At 50.9% G+C, this 12566-nt stretch overlaps 5 protein-coding genes across 5 annotated transcripts; 2 read left to right on the top strand and 3 right to left on the bottom strand.

The window, feature by feature from the left end:
* The first annotated feature begins 1911 nt into the window (after positions 1–1911).
* Positions 1912–3536, top strand: BCR38DRAFT_453389 (RAVE subunit 2/Rogdi). The gene is made up of 2 exons (XM_040861592.1): positions 1912–2173; positions 2379–3536. Exons 1-2 carry the CDS (start codon positions 2108–2110, stop codon positions 3285–3287), a joined length of 975 nt encoding a protein of 324 aa, XP_040709326.1. The 5' UTR covers positions 1912–2107; the 3' UTR covers positions 3288–3536.
* A 309-nt stretch (positions 3537–3845) lies between these two features.
* Positions 3846–4976, bottom strand: BCR38DRAFT_491429 (NIPSNAP1 protein; the record flags this gene model as incomplete). Its single annotated transcript, XM_040864662.1, has 3 exons — positions 3846–4330; positions 4414–4725; positions 4787–4976. 3 exons carry the CDS (start codon positions 4974–4976, stop codon positions 3846–3848), a joined length of 987 nt encoding a protein of 328 aa, XP_040709325.1.
* Positions 4977–5413: 437 nt separating this feature from the next.
* BCR38DRAFT_453386 (putative mitochondrial F1F0 ATP synthase subunit Atp18) lies at positions 5414–6341 on the top strand. Its single transcript, XM_040861591.1, has 4 exons — positions 5414–5619; positions 5678–5707; positions 5778–5828; positions 5895–6341. Exons 1-4 carry the CDS (start codon positions 5571–5573, stop codon positions 5948–5950), a joined length of 186 nt encoding a protein of 61 aa, XP_040709324.1. The 5' UTR covers positions 5414–5570; the 3' UTR covers positions 5951–6341.
* An 8-nt stretch (positions 6342–6349) lies between these two features.
* Positions 6350–7910, bottom strand: BCR38DRAFT_453385 (serine hydrolase-domain-containing protein). The gene is made up of 2 exons (XM_040861590.1): positions 7487–7910; positions 6350–7336 (listed from the first exon to the last, which is right to left on the bottom strand). Exons 1-2 carry the CDS (start codon positions 7824–7826, stop codon positions 6582–6584), a joined length of 1095 nt encoding a protein of 364 aa, XP_040709323.1. The 5' UTR covers positions 7827–7910; the 3' UTR covers positions 6350–6581.
* On the bottom strand, positions 7911–10183 carry BCR38DRAFT_453381 (PCI domain-containing protein). The gene is made up of 4 exons (XM_040861589.1): positions 9816–10183; positions 9694–9750; positions 8915–9634; positions 7911–8859 (listed from the first exon to the last, which is right to left on the bottom strand). The coding sequence occupies exons 1-4, from the start codon at positions 9897–9899 to the stop codon at positions 8230–8232; spliced, it is 1491 nt and encodes a 496-aa protein (XP_040709322.1). The 5' UTR covers positions 9900–10183; the 3' UTR covers positions 7911–8229.
* Positions 10184–12566: the final 2383 nt, after the last annotated feature.

Genomic DNA, 12566 nt, shown 5'->3' with positions numbered 1-12566 from the left:
CCGAGTGGATGAGTGAGGAAAAGGAGGTCCCGGCTGCCCTCCTCGGCCACTGGAGGAAGAGATGGCTCACCGGAGCAGAGCATCACGATCGCCAGCGACGCGCTATCGCTGAGGAACCGGAGGGCCCTTCGATGCAGATACCGAAAGGGGGCAAGTATTTCGGCCTGAACCGACTGGAGGCGTCTACGCTGTGCCAGATCAGGACGGAAAAAATAGGACTAGCAGCCTTCTTATTCAAGACAGGGGCTTTTGGCGTGTACTCGCCGCTATGCCGCTGTGGCGATGCCCCTGAGACGGCAGAGCACGTAATCCTCTTTTGCGGGCTGTTGGAAGGACCGAGGGAACGATTACGGGCCGCCATCGCACCACGGCCACTATACTCTCGCAGAGACCTCGCAACGGCAACAGGAGAACCAGTAGTTAGTGGGACTATTGTAAGATGGCTGCTAGGGACGGGTCGGACAGCTTCAAGGCCCAGATAGCATCGATCTTCTCAGGGGGGACTTAGTTGGTAGGTTGAGAACCAACGTAGTATGGTAGTGAACGCAACGCAGTCGCCAATAGGGCGAACCGACGACGCAGCGTATGTATTTATTCCAGCCATTAGGGCACGGTTTGACATACGGGAGTACTAGTAGAGGTACCGGGGGCTTCGAGCCTACGGCGTATTTAATATTATTATTATTATTATTAAATACGCCGTAGGCTCGAAGCCCCCGGTACCTCTACTAGTACTCCCGTATGTCAAACCGTGCCCTAATGGCTGGAATAAATACATACGCTGCGTCGTCGGTTCGCCCTATTGGCGACTGCGTTGCGTTCACTACCATACTACGTTGGTTCTCAACCTACCAACTAAGTCCCCCCTGAGAAGATCGATGCTATCTGGGCCTTGAAGCTGTCCGACCCGTCCCTAGCAGCCACCTTACAATAGTCCCACTAACTACTGGTTCTCCTGTTGCCGTTGCGAGGTCACTCCTATTATAATAAGCGCCGCACGTAAGGTCCTGTATGACGCCTTTACTGTTTTACAGGTGGTTAAGAAAATGTCAACCTGGTGGTTCTGGAAATGAGACAGTATAACTGAGGTGACAGGTTGAGACATTTTCAATGTGAGTACTAAGTCATGTTTGGGGCTAGAAACCCCTGCTCCTACGATGTTGCTGTTTTACTCGCGGAATGATTCTTGAAAGTGAACAGAGTAGCTCTCCTGACCTCACTCCGAGTACACACTATAATTAATGATAGTTCTAGTTTCAAATTCACTATGCATCAATGGTGCGCGATCCAACTACTTTCTAAGAGACACGGACATAAGTTAATACATGATACGGTCAATTGAAGGGGTTTAAGCGCCGACTACTCCTAATTTAATAAATACAATCGTGCTATGAATTTGTGCAATAATATTTGACTAATAAATAACTGGTTGAAGATTGGATACTAGCTTTAGGAAACTTTTCAACATATCGTTAAGCCTTGAAGAGTTGGAAGTGGTAGTAAGTATAGCTTAGGACTTGAGCAAAACGAACCTCACCGCTACGTATAATTCTGACAATGAAGACACAATGAGGTCCGACATTAAAATCCATAAATTCATACTCTTTAAACTATAAATGCCTGATCCAAGCGAAATCATAACGTTTTACGCTGGCTTCAACGCGTTTTCGTTCCATCGAGGCAACTGCCAGATCAGAATCCTATATCCGTTTGGTTAAAGTACGACCTAATAATGGAATTTAGAGCTGAGCGAACTGATCAAACATCTGCGGTGTATCCAAGAGTAACGCTTAAGGTTTAAGTATAACTAAAAGGTAAGTATTGTTAAGTTGAGGAGGGTGTTTTGAGATCTAGATGTGATGATTAGTGTAAATCGGCAGCTTTGATAGACCCCTCCGCCGCTTGATCAATCTCTCCCCCGCTACATGTAGTTAACTCACTAACTTTAGGCCCCCACTCGCGTCACTCCGCCGCCGAAGCCGCCCGCCGTCCGAGCGTCACCTTTCGGACCACGATCATCGAATGCGTCTCTGGAATACTATGGCTGCTGCCTGTGCAAGCCTGCCCGACATTAGCGTCTAGTCAACAGCGGAAGGACACTATCACCATGTCTGTTGCGATCTGGCCTCCCATTGCGCCAGAGCAGCTTAAAATCGAGGAAGATGCGACACAAGTAAGAGCTCTGAATCTCTCACCACTTGCATACCCAGACAGCTATGACCGACGCCTTGCGCACAGTGGCATACCTCTCTCCTCCTCCCTCCCCACCATCTCCTCCAATCCACATAGAGCAAGTACAACAAGAAGATGAAGATGAAGACGGCTGGCTCCTCATCAAACCCGCGAAACCCCAACTAACCAAAGCTCCCACCCCCCAGGCCCGCGAACTAAACTGGCTCCTCACCAACCTCCACACCACCCTCCGTACCCTCAAAACCTCCCTCGAAGAAACCTACGCGCTCCTCGCGCCCATAGACCCAGGCTCCACCCTCGTGGTCTCGACCCCCCGGCACGAAACCGTCAAAGGCCACATCACACGCGTAGGCACGCGCCTGATCAAAGGCAACATCGCCGTGAAGCTCCGAACCCAGCCACCCTTCACCTTAACCCTCGACGCCGCGCACGTGGTCCACGTCCCCGAGCTGACGACGCTGAATACTTTACTCACGCAGTCGATAGATTTGCTTGCGCTGTGCGTGTCGGAGAGGCCGGACCCGAGGTTTCTGAGAGATCAGCTGAGACTACTTGCGGATTATTTGTCTGAGGCGGTTGGATTGGTCAAGGGAAAGGAGCCGGGGGAGGGTAGTCAAGCGGACACGAGATGGACTTCGTGCTCGGTACCGCCGGAGTGTTTCAATCCGCCGCTGGACGGTAGTATGAGCGTGTACTTTACGCTGCAGGATGCGGCGCTCGTTATGTACCTGAGAGCATTGGAGCCGGCTGATGCGCCCGTCAATTTCGGGACCAAGCTTGCCTTAGCTATTGGGACGGCGCGAAGACTAGAACACGATGAAGCGGATCGGGTGTTTGGGTACTGTCCTGAGGGTCTGGATGAAGGCGCTGGTAGCGTTTCGCGAGAAAGAGCACCGGCTGGTGCGAGGGGAGGTGGTATGGGTAAGGGACGAGGTACAGAGATCCAAGTCTTCGTGAGAGAGAAGGTGAGGATTGAAAGTGCGGATCCGAGTCTGATGAGCTTGAGCTCGAAACTCGGAGCGCTGGGAAGTGTGTTGGCATTGGCGAGGAGGAATCTGGCTGTGGTCATGGGCGAGGACGTTGAGCTGGAGTAGAACTTCCATACTGATCCAAATTCCAGCTCGGACCAGGAGATGCAAATATCACAATTACCGGGTAGGCCGAGGGTCACCGGTGGGATGGACAGCCACAGACGCCGTCAAGGGACGAAAGCCGACGAGGTTCGGCACCATAGGATTAGCATAGGAATCGCTTGCTTCCTTCACTATTGTTAGATCACCAGCCCGCACTTCCGAAGGGCATGTCACTCGCACCGACACATAGGCGGAGTTGTGAAAAGTTAGCAAATTCAAGACCTATGATGGGCAAAATCCGTATGTATTTATGTATGGGCCTAGTTATTAGAGCCGTTGCTTTCCTGTCCGTATCAAATCACTGGTTCATTCGGAGTACAAACGAGTATTGCGATGTACCTTATAGCCTGACCCTAGCAGTCGCGTAAATGCCTTCCGTCAGATGCGTGCTGACGCATCCATAGCATTGGACGATGCTTCGTCTCAATCAAATGCAGTAAGATCCTCACATGAACACCAGAACAACGACAATCTCTCAAATCTTTCTATCGCCGACGCCATCATCATCTGATCGACCGATTATGCCGTGGGGGACCAGGGCATCGGCACCAAAATTCGCGACTTCATTGTCTGGATTAAGGGAACCGTCTTGTGCACCGTTTCGGCCCAGCCTTCTATGCTCCAGCTTTGTTCACGGCGCACCTTTCGCTCCTCCAGATTCGCAAACTGCCACAGGTGGTGAACAGTGTTCAAGTCCCCGATCTGGACAAACCACGCCCCGACGCCCTCCATCACCTCTCGACGCGCCTTGAGACCTCTACGCCAGTGCGTCTCCCACTCGAGTAGGTTGCCGGGGTGGAGCGTGTACGATCGCAGCTCGAAGACACCACCCAGCTGACGCGGCGGCGTAGTCGGCCAGAAGGAAAATTCCTGCATGATGGAAGTGTTTTTCGATTTTATGAGCTTCTTAAGTCTACGGTCAAATTCGGGGAAGTCGGGATGTTGGGAGATGGAATGCAAGGATTGGTGGTAGCCATGGTAGCGTTGGTACTCCCAGATGTGGACTGGTTTGCAGTATGTGTTAGTCCATCGGGCCGGTCAAGCGAACAGCATACGAACAGGTGATTAAAGCAAATTAGAGAATTACCGAATGTATCGCAATCGCCCACTTCAGTCCGCCAGCTTCCGACGAGGTGAACTTTATTCTCCTCCATGGACGCCATACGTGGGTACCACTTGCCCACCAGCTCGACGTACTCATCCACCTTGTCTGGGTGGACTTCGTGGAAGACAATTGAGTGGACATACTTCCCGCGGGCCAAAACCGCTGAGAAACTGGCTTCTAGCTGTGCATCCAACTCGCGTCCCTCCTTGGTGCCGTAGATGAGGTTGTTCAGCAAGCCCTCAGGTCGATCCGGGTCTTTCTTGGATGCCTTCTGAGCGGCCTCGACTTTGCGTCCTATCATGTGTCTTCGTGAGCTCTGAGCTTAGCGGCACGAAAGAATTATATGTAGACCTACTCTCTTCTCGCTCTTGTTGCATCTTCACCAGGTGCTCACGAAACTCCTTCTGCTTGGCATTGAACTCCTCGACTTGGTTGGGGGTGATGTCGGCCAGCGCAGGAGCGCGCTGCTGGACAGCAGTAGAGCTGAACACCCGCATAGATCGCGGTGCAGCGACCACGGCTCGAGCAATACGTCGGGACAACATCATACTCAAATATCGTTCGTTTGGTGTTGAAATTAGTGTCAGTGAAGTACGGGCGGGGACTCTAAGACGGTCGACAACAGTTCAACCAAACAGCTTCCAAACAAACAAAGAATGAAGTTTGTCGGTCGGTCAAATAATGGACAGGCTGGTTGTAGACACCCCAAAAGCTACCTAGTTTGTGAATGGGATGGGGCAGTGTTGACGGTTAATTGGGCGTTGTCAATTATCCCCCGCACTTTAGTAGGCCTAGATTCAGAGCTGGGCAACTAGGAGCTCGATCCGCAGATGCAAGCTGTTGCTTCCTTGCAAGGTGGATCATCATAATCCGGGGTGATGTCACTCGATGTGGGTCGAGCTTGAAAGTACACACCTTGAGCTCTATTGTCGGTCTTATATTTCGCCATGTTCCGTGGGCCCCATTTCCAAGCACGGGTCATCCAAAGTCCGCTGGGCATCGGCGGTTTCGGCAGAAGCCAACCAACCGCCTGCAGAGCTTGTCCATCGAAAAGCGCTCGCGACGAACGACGACTAGCTCAGCACAACCATTCCAAACCTCCTGTCTCCCTCACAAGACCACATATACCCACCGTCAAGATGTCTTGGTTTGGCGTTTACCCCCTCAAGAAATTCCCCACCCCTGTCCGTACGTCAATTGGCCTCGAGAACCACTATCAACTATGGGATTACTGACAAGGCTACAGTCAAGCCGATGGCACCTTTTTTCATTGCCGGTACGATGACGATCCCTCGATGAGCCGCTTAATGTCCGTTACGAACATTGGACAATTGACATATTTATAGGAGCCATCATTGCCCTCGGAGTCAACTCGGCACAGAACTCCATGATGAAGTGTATGTTTTCAACATGGAACCCAGGCAATACTTGGACTTGGACAGTACCACTGACTTTGGTTACAGCCGACGAGTGGAAGAACGACCCGCGCAACCCTAACGCCAAGTCCGGCGGTCACTAAACGCGAAATCGAGATGGCACGATTAAGGAGTGGAACGTCGATATGCATTATAGACAATCAGCCCGAGCACCGGCCAGCAACTGGGCAAGGAGGGAATGTATTATAGATGTGCAGCCGGCGAACTGATAGTCGCACTCAATATCCAGTTCCTGCGCTCTTCACCACCTGCTCATTCCGTTGTCTTCCATGGAAAAACCAGGAGGTAGCTTGCTTAAAGGCAGGAGCCATGTCCAAAATGGTAAACTATTGTTGAATAGTCCGCGGCTACGTGCTTGTACTTTTGAAGAAATCGTCACGGATATCCTCGCTGTTTCGTGAGGGTCAGCCATAAATGGAAACATAATCTGCTCCCTGAGATGCTACGAAAGCAAAATCTTACATGAATAACGCGCCTGAATCCTGTGTCCGACCTGTTAGTGATATAAGGGACACTACATGAAATAAATAGTATCCTAAGAGATATCCCAATCTTGTTCTGCGTCAAATACGAGAAGGGTTTAAAGAGGCCGGGGTGTCCAGGCTAGTTAGTATAGTTAGGTCTTGTGTTCTCTTCTATATGAGTCTTAGTCTGTAATATATGTTTAAATCGTGCAAACGGCAGTCGAAATCGCAATCAACCTCCCCCATGTCCTCACAACTCAGCCTCCTCCACCTTCGCACCCAACACCTGCCTCAAGAACCCCACGAGCACCCCAATCCACTCCTTATTCACGGGTACATAATGACCCCCCGGATGCGTGACAGCCACAGCACCCTCACACCTCTCCACCAACCCCGTACTACTACTCTCCTCAACTACTGTATCTAATCCGCCCAGGAAGTGCAAACTCGGCGTCTGGATTTTCCCCTCGTACATCCAGTGCAAATGCTCATCTCGCGCATAGAACCCAGAATACACAACACAAAACTGCAACCTCTTCCCCCCATTCGCCTCTCGCAAATCTTGAACCCACCCCTCTTCCTCTGTCTTCACCACAGCATCTCCATCACTACCACCTTCCTTAGGCAAAACCCTCCCCGGTTCCAACGCAGCCGCAACAAGCGCCCCCATCGCCCCACCCTGACTAAACCCAATCACGCCATCAATCCCACCTGCCTCACGCACACTCTCTGCCACTCTCCGCATGCCCTCCGCGAACCCAAGGTATCTGCCCGTCGCCTCATCGCGGCGGAACCACCCCCAATTGTCCGTCTCCAGGTCGGGGTCGAGGTCCTGGCCCTCGGGCGGTTGATACCCGGGGATGTCGGCGGGGCGGAGCCGGTGCGGCGCCGTGGGGTAGATGAGCATGGGGGCGAGGTTGAAGGGGGATGGGGAGAGGGCTTTGTTGAGATTTTTGGAGAGGGCGCCTGTTTTGGAGCGGAAGAGGGGGCCCGATTGGGTGTAGCCTGTGAGATGGTCAGTTTGGGAAGTATAGGTTGGGATATGGAGGAAGATGGGGTGGTCTGATGAGATGAAATGGGATAATGGGCATGTTTCTGCAGTAGGTGAGAGGTATTGTGCGCCACGCTGCTGGTAATGACAGGGTCTGGTCCTACCATGAAGCATAAGAATCTTCAATTCCTTCTTGCCATTCCCAGCTCCATTGCCTTTGGTGCTGTTCTTCGCCTTCTGGTCTTTGGCCGGCTCCTTTGAGCTCGGCTGAGCTGTGGCCGACATCAGACAGGAGCTTTTGCGGAATTGAAATATGGGATAAATATTTATGAACAGAGGTCGGCTGTTGAATGAATAATGCCGTAATCGCATATATGCGATCGAGACTGAGAGCTGAGAAGTCTGCGCGGTTGGTGAGAATTGATGAGTCAATGCTGACGAGTTGGGTGGTGTGAACAATTGGTAATCGCATCTGCTCCAGCTCCACTGAGGATGCTCCAACATCTAGCATCCCCTGAGGTGGGTGTGGACACCGAAGGTAACCCACAGAGCCAGTCGTATGTTGGAAAGATTTTTCATGTACTTGAGCAGTGGTTCGAAGATAAAGGTGCATGGTGTATCTCGGGTCTACCTTGGTAATTGGATGGAGCAGCTCGCAATGGCAACTTCACGAAAAGTCACATTTCGGCCTCAAGGCAAGAAGATGATGCGCCAACCAACATAGATGGAAGCATATGTGATAGGGGTAGGCCATCCAGTTTTACACGGCATATTGCCCCTGGTCTAATGATTTAATAGTATACACTCTGCATGCTATAATGCAAACCCGTGTTTGTGTCTCGAGCCGATTAGGCCATGCCAGGCCTACCTCCGGATGAGTTACTCGTCAATTAAGCCGTGCACCCGTTTACGCCTTGCTCTTCTTGCCCTTCTTCTTCTTCTCCTTGCCATCCTTCTCCTGCGCTCCAGGTTGGATGCGTGCCATCATTTCCTCCTTGGTAATGAGATGATCGACACGCTCGAGGAGGTTGAGAAGGTCCTTCATGTTGTGGCTCCACTCGTTCAAGATGTCATCAACATCCCTTGGCTTGGCAAAGCTCACAATCTGGGCGGGTCGGTCGATACGTGCAAACACGGTCTTGGAGCACACCAGCTCCGAGATGTACTTCTCCGTTTCGTCCGGCGTGAGATCGAGCAATTGAGTCAGGCGCTTCATACCAATGCGGGTGTAATACTTGGCCACAACACGCACATTGTGTTCAATGACACGCTTCCGAAGACCTTGCCATCTCTGGTGTGCTTTCTCGTCACTGGCATTGGGGGCACCGTCGAAGATGTCGGTAGCGCACAGATGTGGTCCAAACACCTTAGCCACCTCGGGCCAGCGCATCAGCTCGTGGACGGTGAACAACTTAAGCAGCGCAGCGTCATTAGGAACTTGCGCATTTCGAGTGTCGCGGAAGACTCGCTGAAGCAAATCGTGTTGCTCGTTGTCGTGGGGTGCAAGGATGATAAAGTAGATGATCCGCTGCAAGGTCTATACGGAGGAATTAGTTGGGTCCAGAAGAAAACGGGTGTGCACACAATCGTACCGCTTGAAGCCTGACAGCATTGTTCTCTACAGCTTCTGTGTCCAGAACCTGTCTGTAGTGCTTGCACGCATCCAGGTATTTGTCATCATGCTTCGCCAAGAGGATCTGTTGCTCGTAGTATGCCAACTTGAGATCTGTGACGTCGTCTTCCTTCTCCTCGGGAACCTCTTCTCCCCGTTTGCGTCGGTCTTCGCGGTCTTTCTTCTCCTTCTCCAGCTGCTCGGGTGTCTTCTTCGGTTTTCGCGAGAGGTAACGGGTGCTGATCTTGCGGCTGAGAATGCCTGCCTGCGTCCAGTCGTTGTTCTCAATGCAGAGGGCCACCTGGGCCAAGATGAACTCCGTCTTTTCTCGTCTGTCCATGGACCCAAAGGTCTCGACTTGCAACTCACACAAGATGTCGGCTGCTCCCTGGAGATCTCCTTGCTGCTTCTTGATGTCGGAAAGGATCCTAGTCACGCGAGCTCGTTCCACCTCAACGAAGATCTTGCCCTCTGTTACGATCCTCAGCGTCTCGATAACGGTCATCTTGGTGTTCATGTTTGGGGTGTCATCGATGAAGTCCATGACCGTCTGAACCATGCGGGTGATGGCTTGTTTGAGCTGGCCATGCTTCTTGGACAACACCAAGACTTGGTCGTTGAGTAGGTTCCAATTGCCGGCATCTTTGCAGATTTTGCATATCGTGATGAGGATTCGTGATGTAGACGCAAGATCCGATGCCTGTTCCGAGGTTAGTCTACGTTGGGGAGGGGATGGAAGCTAGGCGGTGGGCGACTGACTTGTCGGGTTTGCTTCTCGAACACTGTGAGCTTCTCGATTGCGGCTGTGATGTCATTCTACCAGGTTTTCGCGGTCAGCAAGTCGCTATGGAACCACATTGAAGCAGGAGGGAGAAGGCTACCTTGGCGAGCGTCTCGGCCTCGCTGATCTGTTTGTCAGCCTCCTTGCTGAGGTCCTTCTCGGGCTTCAGAGGAGTGTCCGCCATGATGATGGAGAGAAGCTTGTGATGGGCGACCGCGGTAACTAGATGTACGTATAACAGTCAATCATGGAAGGAGCGTTGGGGTATCTTCGGATTCGGCCGGTCGCAAATATCAGGATGGCGGGTTCGAAAGTTGCATGAGCTTCTGATGTTGGAATAGGCCCGGCTGAAATGCAAGGCGCCAGCTGCTCACGTACCTGCTGCGTCCAGCGACAAGGGCCCGTGCGTCCAAATAAGATAGCTGAGTCAGCATATCTCACGTCAAGACGGGGCCACATAGGGCGAAGGGTACCGGTTGCTGTAAAATTCGACGGGTACCCGTCGCTCTTCCTAAATAGGTAAAGCCCTTCCGCTATCGGAAACGCATCAACTTCGAGACATTCTCTGCGTTTCTATACTTGTAAATAACGTCTTTTGCTTTTTTAAGTAGTTATTCTTTTGGTGCAGCTAATTCTTGTTATAAATAAGCATGGATTTATCTCTAAATCGAAATACCGGGTTTCCTGACGACTGCCTCCCCCCTGAAGGCGAATACGAATCTCGAGATGCTGTATTTAAAGCGATTAATGCGTGGGCAGCTTCAAGAGGTTATGCGTTTATAAATGGGAGGTCAACGAAAGAGAAAACCGGCAAACAAACAATTACGTACTTATGTGATCGGCGTGCTAACCCTCCCTGTACCTCAAAGGAGCGACAACGGAAGACAACTACTCGAGGGACTGGCTGTCAGTTCTCTGTCTTAGCTAAGGAATCCTTAGATAAGAGTACTTGGACCTTGCGACATCGTTTCGATCAACGTTTCTCTATACATGATCACGAGCCAAGTGATCATCCATCTGCTCATCCAGTTCATCGAGGGCTTTCCGAACAAGATATGTCCCAGCTTACGAGCCTTACAAATGCTGGTATAGCTCCTAAGGATATCAGAACGTATATGCGGCAAAACACCACTTCTATCGCAACTCAGCAAGATATCTATAATCGTATTGCAGATGCAAGGCGAGATATTTGCGAAGGGCAGAGTAGTATCAACGCACTTGCCAACCAGCTAGATCAAGAAGGATTTTGGAACCGAATGCAACTAGGCCCAGATAACCGGGTAAAAGCTATCTTATTTTCTCATCCAGAATCACTGGCATACCTCCAGGCCTACCCAGATACCTTGATATTAGACTGTACGTATAAGACGAACAAGTACGGAATGTCTCTTCTTGATATAATCGGAGTCGACGCCTGCCAGCGATCCTTCTGTATTGCGTTCGCATTTCTCAGTGGCGAGACAGAGCAGGACTACTTCTGGGCCAAATACTGTTAATTATCTAACTGAGGAGGAGAGTAAAATATGCGAGCTCTCCCGGGAATACGGACTATGTTTTGTATGCCCTCGATGGTTCCTTTGGTGGATCCGGACGCACGGTCCTTGCAGCTCCGGATCCCATATCTGTCAGATAGGGCACCTGGTTCCTAGGTTCAGAAATAATATGGCACTAGAGAAGACTATTGTCACTTGAAGTTCAGAAGGCGAAAGGAACCCCTCTTCTCAAAAGTAACACCAAAGTTACCGACATGTTCTAAAGCATCTATAAAAGGCAGAGCAACGGGAGTTCGCGAGAACAGAAGTGTCAGAGCCACAAGTGTCATCCGAGGCGGGCCGGCTTCCACCAGGAAGGAAGTCGTTTGTGGCGGCTAGAGAGCCGCTTGTGGCGAATGAGAGCTGTTGAAGCCGTTTGCAGCGGATAGGGAATCGCTTGGTTGCAGATAAAGAGCCGCTATCCAAGATGTTGGCCGAAGTCGGAGGAACACAGACATGCGGAAGCAAACATCCAGAATCCAACAGAGAACCTCGGCTGGCTATAAGTAAGGAGTCGAGACGGAGGAAGATAGAGAGGGGAGAGATAAAATGAACTACTGTGGATACCCCTACCTGCCATCACCAAGTGACCACCAGTGAACACCAGGTGACCACCAGGGGGACACGCCTATTTCTCCCCTTCACTCTGTACTATCGCCTTCGGTCCAGGCCGTACCCTGACAAGAAGACAGACAGACAAGAACACACCTCATTTATATACAATCTTACGCACTGCTGACTACTCGATTGGACACACGTGATATTCGACAATATCAGGCACAGCCTGTCACACCGAGCCTAATTCTTGTGACAATTTATAGTATTATATTCTCCTAGTAAGGTAGCTAGTTATTCCCTAATTCATCCTATCTACGCCTGAAGAAAAAATAAAATAAAGACTCTCCAAGTCTCGAAGTTGATGCATTTCCGATAGCGGAAGGGCTTTACCTATTTAGGAAGAGCGACGGGTACCCGTCGCCTATGTGGCCCCTCACGTCTTCGATCACAGCCCGCCCTGGGAAGACTTGTAGCATTTAAAAGTATTTTCACCATTCCATTTTCAGATGTTTATTCAAGATTACCAGGTCACAGATGGTAAAAGTTATCAGTACCGACACGCTCGGGCCCTTCACAGTTAATCTATTAGCTGTTCTAAGCACCGATCTCCATGGCTACTCAAACAACTGTCTTCAGCCTCGTATTGGAGATGGCATACTTCATACTTATGTGAGCCGGCGTGGCCATGAAATAGTCGCCATCCATGAATTCTTTTCTATTTAATCTTTCAGTACAGTTAATGGCATGTGCCTTTTTCATGG

This window comes from Pseudomassariella vexata (genome assembly GCF_002105095.1).
Source record: "Pseudomassariella vexata strain CBS 129021 chromosome Unknown BCR38scaffold_32, whole genome shotgun sequence".
Classification (NCBI taxonomy): Eukaryota; Fungi; Ascomycota; class Sordariomycetes; order Amphisphaeriales; family Pseudomassariaceae; genus Pseudomassariella; species Pseudomassariella vexata.
This window is presented reverse-complemented; position numbering and strand designations above follow the sequence as displayed.